The sequence below is a fragment of the Rosa rugosa genome, chromosome 7 (assembly GCF_958449725.1).
Source record: "Rosa rugosa chromosome 7, drRosRugo1.1, whole genome shotgun sequence".
In the NCBI taxonomy this organism is placed as follows: Eukaryota; Viridiplantae; Streptophyta; class Magnoliopsida; order Rosales; family Rosaceae; genus Rosa; species Rosa rugosa.
Window position 1 is genome coordinate 8,440,011 of NC_084826.1, and position 10,205 is coordinate 8,450,215.

At 38.5% G+C, this 10,205-nt stretch overlaps 2 protein-coding genes and 1 long non-coding RNA gene across 5 annotated transcripts; 1 reads left to right on the plus strand and 2 right to left on the minus strand.

Moving 5' to 3' along the window:
* Positions 1 to 20: 20 nt before the first annotated feature.
* Positions 21 to 2,275, minus strand: LOC133722655 (uncharacterized). Of its 3 annotated transcripts, none has more exons than XR_009852888.1 (3): positions 2,040 to 2,275; positions 346 to 1,944; positions 21 to 266 (listed from the first exon to the last, which is right to left on the minus strand). It is a non-coding gene; the product is annotated as an uncharacterized LOC133722655 (long non-coding RNA). The 3 variants fall into 3 exon arrangements; XR_009852887.1 differs by lacking the exon at positions 21 to 266 and having other exon boundaries at positions 1,364 to 1,556; positions 1,816 to 1,944; positions 2,040 to 2,273; XR_009852886.1 differs by lacking the exon at positions 21 to 266 and having other exon boundaries at positions 1,364 to 1,549; positions 1,816 to 1,944; positions 2,040 to 2,272.
* Positions 2,276 to 2,565: 290 nt separating this feature from the next.
* On the plus strand, positions 2,566 to 5,272 carry LOC133721584 (uncharacterized). Its single transcript, XM_062148237.1, has 2 exons — positions 2,566 to 2,965; positions 3,215 to 5,272. Exons 1-2 carry the CDS (start codon positions 2,943 to 2,945, stop codon positions 4,983 to 4,985), a joined length of 1,794 nt encoding a protein of 597 aa, XP_062004221.1. The 5' UTR covers positions 2,566 to 2,942; the 3' UTR covers positions 4,986 to 5,272.
* A 114-nt stretch (positions 5,273 to 5,386) lies between these two features.
* On the minus strand, positions 5,387 to 9,289 carry LOC133721585 (protein DETOXIFICATION 44, chloroplastic). The gene is made up of 13 exons (XM_062148238.1): positions 8,921 to 9,289; positions 8,692 to 8,816; positions 8,446 to 8,604; positions 8,215 to 8,357; positions 7,880 to 8,015; positions 7,394 to 7,490; positions 7,166 to 7,266; positions 6,923 to 7,086; positions 6,657 to 6,728; positions 6,420 to 6,536; positions 6,201 to 6,296; positions 5,999 to 6,120; positions 5,387 to 5,929 (listed from the first exon to the last, which is right to left on the minus strand). The coding sequence occupies exons 1-13, from the start codon at positions 9,211 to 9,213 to the stop codon at positions 5,869 to 5,871; spliced, it is 1,686 nt and encodes a 561-aa protein (XP_062004222.1). The 5' UTR covers positions 9,214 to 9,289; the 3' UTR covers positions 5,387 to 5,868.
* Between the last annotated feature and the right edge of the window lie 916 nt (positions 9,290 to 10,205).

Below are 10,205 nucleotides of genomic sequence, written 5' to 3' on the forward strand. Positions count from 1 at the left end.
CCTTTACGCACATGTTTGCTTGCTTTGTTTTCCAATAATTTTTCTATCATTCATAAAACTCGAATACGAACATACATTGTTACATCGTTGGACAAACATTAGACCCCGAACCTTATATCCCATCCTTAGGGATGCAGATGCTAACATAGAGATACTAATTATAAATAACCCCATTATATTGGCCTATACCTTACAAATTGACAAAATAACTAGTAACTTGGGGACGAAGGTTTGGAGCTTTTAATCCCAGCCAGCACCCCCTGCAACTGAAATTCTAACGTCATGGTCCGACACACCATCCTAAAGCAGAAGCTGTAATGGAATGAGCCGAGATTGAAAAAGAACCTGGCATTCACAAACACGTCTCGAATTATATCTTGAGGTTCATTCGGATCCTGTACCACCCTCTTTTGCAGATGCCGACGACCTTCCAACCTTGTTCCTCAAACAATGAGCGGAGATCTCTACTCCTTTGCCTCATTTGTTCGCACACCTCTGCCATATGAAGTATTGAATCAAATTGATTTAAATGGCGTCTCTCTTTTGCTCTACTCTTGTTTAAGCCAACTTAAGCGTTTCTTATGGCATTTAGCTATATTTATGTGAATTTGTAGCGTCACCAAAACCACGAATATAATTAGTAGATTTAGCTACTGGAAGAACGTCGGTTCACTCGTTTGCTTTTTACTATTAACTGTAGAAGGTTCTATGTTAGGTAGAGCCTAGAGGCTCTTAGACCATTCTTGAACAAACAAAGGGCCAGTTTTGGATTATTGTATCATTGCTCTATTATGTTTTTCTTCTACATGTGGAAATACGAAAAAACATTCATATTTGAAAGTTAAAACACACACATAACAAATGTATCACTTTTAAAACAAAAGATTTTTTTTTTTCATAAAAGTTTTCAAACTTTCATTTTTTTTTTGGTTAAAAAACACATCAATTCACATTCATCTCAAGTCAGAATGACACGGATACATACCTTCCCTTGCCAACTCTATGGGCAAGTCTAGGACGTGGCATGCTAGCACCACTCATTAGACAACCAGTGCTCACTTATTCAAAGTGAGCTTATACACTATGAGAACGACTCCTCTCCCTGCCAGTCAAACGGCTTTGCTCAATCTGACTTTTATTGGGGTTTGACTCACACTTCCAAAAATGGTTTAATCCTTTAAGATATCAAATTAGTGTTTTAATTTTTGGTCAGATTGGATTTTTTTAATCAAAGTATGACTTTCATTAATCAAAGCCGTCTCAAACTTTTCGGAGGCCCTGTGTGGAAATTTAAAATGCGGCCCTCCAAGCTTTAGTCTTATATGAAATTTATACTTAAACAAACTCACAATATAAAATCAAATAGCCAACAATGTATGATCAATATCATTAGATGAGCCTACAAAAGAAGCTAAATATTCAATACTAACGTAAAGTTTGCAGCAAAAAATAATTACAAAAAGATGCTTGATCTGAAACCCTCAAAATAACACATTCTGGCAGCGTTGATTGATATTCATTTGAAAATCCATCTTCTTTGCCTTCTTACCTGCAAACTGATCAATTAGCTTATCACAATTGATCTTTCCAAGATATTCGTTCTCAATCAAAATCAAAGCAAGTCCATTTAACATTTCTTGTGACATAGTTGATCACAAATAAGACTTCAATAACTTTAAGCGTTTTGCATATCCAGATATAAACATTTTCTTTTAGGAGGCATGCTTCTAAATTTTCTAAATTTTAGCAAATCAATTCAAGCAACATCCCCAGACAATTCAAGCAAAATTAGCAAATCAATGTGAAGGAGATAACCTGATTCCCTGAACTCAAATCAATGTGAAGTATAGTCTGAGACTCTGAGTTGGCTCACTGCTCCACTAATCCAATTTTCTCAATTCCCAGAATCCCACAAAATTGCTAGACGGCCTAGACCTTTGCAATCTGAAAACCAAATCAAACCAGCCATTAGGAATAACGCATCAAAGAATCATTATGGGACCGAGCAAAAAACGCAACAAACATTGATTCAATCATACCTGAGACCCTGAGTGGCTGAGTAGAGAGGTACTGAGATCGATGAGAACCGAAGAGAGGAGAGACACAGAACGCAGAAAAAAGAGGAGGATGAGGTTTGGTTGTATGGAGCTAATTTCATATTATTCAGTTTTTAATATTTATTTATTTAAATATAAAATCATTAAAAAAAATAAATTGGGCCCTCTAAATTAAAAGACCTCTCAAAGTGTGTGAACTGTGAAGTTGTGAACGCAGCAAAAAGGATTCTGGAGCCTTCTTTTATAAGTTTTTAATATTTATTTATATATACATAAAACCTTATAAAAAAAAAAATTAAGGCCCTCTCAATGCTGTCGCCCTTGTTGCACATGTTGAGAGCTGGCCCTGTCATTAATAGCCATTCTTTGGTTGTCCATCTAGTTCAATCCTAAACGAAGGGAATTGTTATTAGAACTCTTCTACCCAAACCAGATTCTCTCTGAAACCATTTGTAGTTTTAATTAATAAATAATGGGATTCTAGGACATCAAACAGAAAGGTAATAGATAAACCCAGAAAAAGGGAAACTCTTCGTGACCAGCAAGAAAGCGAGCATTGTCCTACGTGTCACAAGGATAGCCCCGCAGATGAGTCGCCGTGGCCTACAAAAATCAGCCTCGTCATCAATATCCAATTCTAGAATTGTCAGAAGCATTTCTTCGTCCCCAAGTCACCAGTGTCGACAAAGCTTGTTTTATTTGCTCCCAACAACACAGAAACTTCGTCAGGTCATCTTGGATAAACCCCCTCATAAACCCTTCTCCAAGAATGAAGATTATATATACGACGACGACGACCGGTCAAACTGGAGTTGAATAACAGAGAGAGAGAGAGAGCTAGAAGTACAAGCTAGCTGCACAGAGACCTCTCTTTCTGGTTCTGAAATGACGCCCAAGAGTTCAGACAGGTCAGTTCTTTCTCACATGTCCCTTCTTTTTTCATCAAAATGAGCTTGCTTTCATCTGGGTTTTTGCTAGATTTTCATTTCTCATCTGGGTTTTTGCTTATGACTGTGATTATGTGTTTTTTTTTTTTTTTTGTATATGTGAAATGATTTTGTACTTTGAGAAATTGAAGTTTTGGGGACTCAAATGAGTTCATTTTGTTGTTTGATTTAGACCCTAGTTTGAGATAGCTTCGGTTGTGCTTATTTCAGGGATAGAATAATGGGCAAGAGGCCCAGAGTGGATGAAACTGTGGTTGAATGGGAGAAGTACAGTAAAAATTTTGATTTTGCTAAAGATGGATTGGTGAATCGAATGCCACGTAGGATGCCAACCATGGGAGCTAGAAAGGGTCGTATGAGAGGAAAAGGAGGGCCTGAGAATTTAAATTGCAGTTATAGAGGTGTTAGGCAGAGGATTTGGGGCAAGTGGGTTTCTGAAATTCGAGTACCAAGTAGTAATACACATGGTTTGACGTCGAGAAAGGTTGGTCGTCTCTGGCTTGGTACTTTTGATACTGCTGTAGAAGCTGCACATGCTTATGATAAAGCTGCAAAGGCCATGTATGGTCCTGTGGCTCGGCTTAATTTCCCCGAATCTTTGGAACCATCAATGTCGGATGAGACCATGGAATCGTGTGATAATGCGTCTGAATTTGAGGATAGTGTGGGTGAAGAGCCAAAGCAGGAAGATGAGGTGTTTGATGCAAGTATAGAAGAGCCAAGTAATGAATGGCATTGGGAAGCTAACAGTGTTAAATGCGAATTACAAATGGAGGACGAGCTTGTTAATAATGATGTAGAATTTGAAGAACAGGCTATCAACAATGTAAGGGAGTCTGTAGATGAATGGCATTCAGCACCTAAGTATGTGAAATGTGAATTGCAAACTGAGGATGAGTTTGTTGAAGATGATGTAGAAGTTGAAGCACTCGCTATGAACAATGTAAGGGAGCCTGAAGATGTATGGCCTTGGGAACCTACGTATGTGAAATGTGAATTGGAAAATGAGGACCAGCTTGTTACAAATGATGTTGAAGTTGAAGCAGTCACTACAAAAAATGTAAGGGAATACGAAGATGTATGGCAGTGGGAACCTAAGTATGTAAAATGCGATTTGGAAACTCAGGACGAGCTTCTTCAAAGTAAAGCTGACGTTGAAGGACTTGCTATGAACAATGTAACAGAGGAGGAATTTCAAGCTGTGAGTTATGTTGGCAGCTCCAACCATAGACATGATAATCACTTGGATAATTATCTTCAGGCTGGGAAATCTGATTCAGTACCTAATGATAAGCCTTATACTAATTTGGACTTTTCAGAGATTTTTTCGAGGTTCAGTAATGATTACTTAGATGCTGAGCTTGTAGATGTGAAATGCAATCCAAAAAATGATTGCAACCTTTCAAATGATGTTACAGTTGACACGCCGGTAATGAGCAAACCCATGGAGAAAGAATTTGCTGTGATTCTGGAATCTGGAGACAACAATCTGCATAATGAACCGATAAACGTGGCAAGCAACAATCTGGTAACTAATCTGGGTGAATATGAAAGGACTGTGCTGCCTCCTAATGAATTTCAGGGCGATATTGCAGAAACTATGAAACCAAATGGCCATAATGGCTTTGGTGATAATAATGCTTGCTTGCAGGAACATTATGAACAGATAAATGTGGCCTACAGTCCAAGATCTAGCATCAAGCCTTCAACAGATATTGAAACGCAGAAAGAGATCGACAGCAAACTTGGCTACTTGCATAGTTGGTCTCTTGATAAAACATATGGCATTGAGCTACATAATCTTCCTAATCAGTTGCAGACAGCGGATGGCCTATCTGGGAGCTTTAATTATATGGAGGAAGAATGTTTAGGTGTCGATTTTAATCTAGATTGGTCGAGGCAAAATTACTTTTCGGGTGAATTTGAAGAGAATGCATTGCCTAATTCATGGTTCCCATACCATCACGGAGGCTCTAGCTAAATTGGATACACTTTTTCATAGTCTGGATATATATAGTTCCAGCAGTGATCTTTGTCCATGTTATTACAAAGGAGTTTTAAGCAAGACATGTGCTGCAGTACTTATACAGCTTTACTATTCATGCCTGTTACACTATTATTTTTAGGAATTGAAAGATTTGACAGGAAGTTCTTGAGATTTACTTTGCTCAAACTAGGAGACTGAGTTGTATTTTCTTTCAAAATCTCCATGTATTCTGATGGAAACTGTATTTTCATTTTAGAGTCCTCGATATCATTTTATGAACATCTGTTAAGTGCTGAAAACTAGAAATGAGTTCAGTGCATATAAAATAGCCTATGAATCAACTGTTACATCACAAACCTCCTTTACTCCCTAGTCCCTACGCTTTGGTTTGATACTTTGATTTCAATTGGCTCTACTATACTTGTTTTAACCTGGTAAAAATGCATTGGAAAAGCATATAACTTACGCCAACCAAAAATGTATAGCCCAGGTACACAATTTTTCCAAGGAAAAAAATGTATAAGTTTGGGGCTGCAGTTGACTCTATTTACATACAAAAAGCCCATATTTACAAGAACCAAGTGAAGAATGCAAGGGAAGAAAATTTGGTATGGACCTCTTGTCAACTTCCAAACTCCTTGCAAGTTAAATCCAGCGAGTTGTTCTAAGCTCACCGAATGCAATCCCTTGTTGATTCAGCTAGTCTTAGTAATCAGATAGGCCTTGACCGCTGCCATCACCGAAGCATAGATAAAGGTTACTCCATCAGCATGAAACTTTGGAGAAGTTTCTTGTATCCAGCAGCCTTGACGGCATTCAATGTAGGAGCAGACAAGAAGCTTTTTCCCCTTTACTAGATAATCGACCATCCATCTCACTAACTTTTCAACTCCCCTTCATCCCAGACCAGTTTCCATGGTCCACTTTTTGTACCTAACCTGCAATGCAAAATATTTATGAGATAGTTACAACTATTTTCAGCTTTGAATAGCTGGAAATGAGTTTACCTCCAAATTCCAGCTATTACACGCAATGCCATGAAGAGAAACAACCCCGCCCAGATTCCAGCAAGACCAAAAACAGGAGCAGCCAAAAGTATGAACACTGAAGAAGTCAGTCCTACCAGCACCTACGCATCACAAATGATGGGTTAGAAAGAAAGACATATCATGTCAGTGATTATCTATTCATGATAGGATCAGGGAATACCATTGAATAAGCAGCAAATTCAAAGTCTGAAACTCCATAGTACAGCCCATCAAGAACAAACGCTATAGCGTTAAACGGCTGAGATCCGGCAACAAACTGACAAAAAGTCTCCGCATCAGTTATGTGTAACAGTATTATGTCTACTAGTTATGGGCTGCAACTAATGTACACATGACTCTTATAGATACTACTACAGTGTTCACATATGTAGTTCCTTACCAATATACCAGAACATGCAATTGCTAGGACATCTGTGTCTGTGCTGAATAAGCCAGAAAACGGTTTAAAACCAATGAATAATATGGCAGACAAACCAATTCCCATCACTAAACCCAGCTGCTCAAAATTCAAACAGAAAATGGAAATTCTGGGTCAGCCATAATGAAAAAGGAGGGAAACAAGAGGATATTAATTTATAATCAGAATGGCACAGAATATTGCAAAAGGATTACCAACCTGTAGAGCTTTGTAAACCACTTGGCGTGCTTCTTCATAATTCTTTTGGGAATAACCACTGGCAAGAAGTGTCTGTGAAGAAACACCATCATGATGACAATATTAGGATATTTTAATCAGCATATGTATGATAAGGATGAAGAAAAGCAGCTATGAAACCAGAATAATAACTCGAAAACAGAATGCTCCTTTTCTTTTGTTAAATTTATTTCTTGTAATATGATCACATGGGTCATATGACACTTGTAGACTTGAGAATACCATACCTGACCAGCAAGAGCTAATGCATCAGTAAGCAACGATACTGCCAGCCAAACTTGAATGCAAATCTGATGACCAGCCATAGGGACAGGGCCCTCCCTAGCTGCCATGGATGTGGCTAGTGTCGTAGTTACAACCACTGCTAAGGTTCTGCCAATAAGAAGACCCCCTGCAATATATGGCAAACATGTTTAGAATAGTGAAACAAACATATCTCCAAACAATAAACACATTAACAAAGTATCTACCAGATTTGAGATAACGGACAATTCTTCTCCCATCAATATTAGTAGGGATAAGTAATATTTGGGTATTCAATTTCCACAAAAGAATAGCAGCAATCAAATACCTTGCAAAGAATAGACATGTAAAGTTCTGTTAGAGAGTCTTAGAAATAAAATTGACAGAATATAGAAACAGGAGCTTGAAATTAAAAATACACCAGTATAATTAAGTTTACCACATCATTGACGTACTCAGAAATCACAGTAGCAACTGCAGCACCACCAATGCCAAGATTAAAAATAAATATCAATATACCATCCAGTACAGCATTAAGTGCATTGCCAGCACCTGGAATCAAGCAGAATAGGTTGTCACTAACTCAGCTAGATAGGAGAGAATATAAGCAAAAGAAATGTCGAAGACAAGGCAAAGCATATTAGAATTTAGAATGGTTCTAAAGTCCTAGAAGATCCACATGCCACCAGATTCATCAGGCATTACATTTTCATCACTTGGGAAAAACAAGAAAATCATTGGCCATGAAGTTTGACTATCAACAAATGACATCATGTGATTATAATTCTTCAGTCCTTCAAGCGACATAACTAGGAGCTGATATAAACATGATGGATGCTACCAAGTTAACAACTTAAAGGAAAGTGATGAGGAGCTACATAACTCAATGGCCAATTGAAGGAGAAACTTACAGTTGAATCACAAACACACAAAATACTTACAGATGGCATACAAAGGTGTCTTTGTGTCCTTAAATCCACGAAATGTTCCTTGTGCAGCCAGTGCAATTACAATAGGTGGAGCACCAAATGCCCTTAGGGAAAGAAACTGCTCGGCAGGTATTCGCATTGGAGAATCCTGTAGCAATAGGAAGCCTTAGTAAAGGTTCAGTTAAATTAACATGTAATGCACATCCCATAATGTGAAGTAAATTCAACAACGGAGATAGAAAAACTATATATATTCAACTAAGCTACGTATAATTCAGTCCAACTACGAAAATACATGGATAAAATAAACAAAACTGGATATTCATAGCTGGTTGAGTTTGACATACAACAGATATACCCATGGCATCCATCAAGACACCCGAGCCAAGAAAAAGAGCAACAGCTTCAGCAATGCCAATGCTAGCTGCAAGAGCCAACGAAGTGGACGCCGAGGGTAGGAACTTCTTGCTTTCCTTGTCACCCTGGCAATCTTCAAACCAAACTCTCGATTAAATCAACCAACACTACAAACACAGCAAAGCTTAATTTCCCAGGAAAAAAAAAAAAAAAGTAATTACCATCACCAATCTGTTGAGAACCATCCTTTGCCTTGCCAACTAATGCCTGCTCTTCGGCAACGAAAGACGTGGTAATATTGAGCAATGGAACGTTAAACAACTTCGAAACCAAATTGAACACCGAAGCCGAAACACCAACTGCTGCCAGTTCCACAGATCCTACACATCCCAAGAATAACACCACTTACTTCAAAAACAAGCTATCTTAAGCAATCACTAACCTCAAGAGCTTAGTGATCAAATTACCTAAATGCCCAACAAAGGCTGTATCAATCAAAGAAGCAATGGGGTCAGCAGCCAGAGCCAAAGCAGCAGGCAATGCAATTGATAAAATGTCCACAACAATCCCATCATACGTGACGCTCTCATCTCTGCAACCATTCATCAAAATTACGAAACCGAAAAACACGTAACGTTTATCACTTCACTCCACAAAATTGCTGAATATTTGAAGTTTAACCAATTCACAGCGTACCTTAACCGACGAAGCCGAATGAATAAGGGTGAGTTGAATAAGGACAATTCAGAAGGAGGACTCGGGTCAGGCCGATTGGCCGCCCTTTTGGGTTTTTTGATAATGGGGTTTGGCTCTTCCGGCGAACTTTGAAGTGAAGTGGAGCTGTTCTTGGGAGACGTGGATTTGAGGAGGGTGCGGAGAGCGAGGGAGCGTTTTGGGGTTCTGGTGAGGGGTTGTGTCTTAGATGATTGGTTGGTTTCCGACGAATATGTACATAGGAATTGGTGCGAGAGCGAGAGAGAACTCGCCATTTTGAATTGCTTGGGAGGAATTGAGTGGCTTCAGTTAAGAAGTGAGGAGGAGAAGGAGAAGGCCTGCAACCATATGTTTGTGTGTGTCGTTTTATCTGTTTTGTTGTGTAACGACTTTAACGGACAGTGAGCGCCAAAAAATATCTTCTTGTTGGGCCAATCAAACACTTGCTTTCCATTTTTCGAGCCATTCGAAAGAACAAGGCCCAATTTTTGTGCAGCCCAGGGGCTAGTTTTGGTTGGAAATATTTTCCTTGAAAGGAAAGGTCTGATTATTCTGATATAATTGCTGTTTATTTGAAGTATAGGTACTATTACCCACATGGTCCAGTTCAGTTGGCAAGTTGACTGTGCTCCTTAAGCAAGTTGAGGGACTTGAGGCAGAGGTCTCAAGTTCGAGCCTTGTGTATGGAAAAGACTATGCGGGGAGGGCAAGCCCACCTATGCGGGAAGTATAGGTACTATTGCACTTTTTGGGTATCGAGGATATATCCACTCTCCAAACTTTTGCATAATTGAGCAACAATTCCAAAATTGGCTCACATTATAATATTATAGGGGAATGAATGACAAATCTCAGTCACAAGAACTAGCGTCACAACTTGTGCAACTTTGTAAACCAAGGCTTGCTCAGTCATCGAGAATTAGGCCAGCTAATGTATGAATTGGCAATTCACTCACAATCGTTCTACAAACCAAATTCCACAAAGAATGTATACTTATTCAAAACGGGGAAGAGATCAATCACAAACTAATAACTGAAGAATTTCTTTTTTTTTTTTTGAAATGCTGAAGAATTTCTTTTAGTTGTGAAGGAATTTGGAACCTCATTTTCTTTTCTCTTTTCCATATGACCCACTTACTTTTGTTAGATACTTAGATGTAGTAAACGGGCAGAAATAACTAGAGAAGTTAGAATAGTTCATTTCATTTCTTTGATATTATTATAGGAAAATGGATCATTGACCAACGGTAGAGTAAATATTAATTGG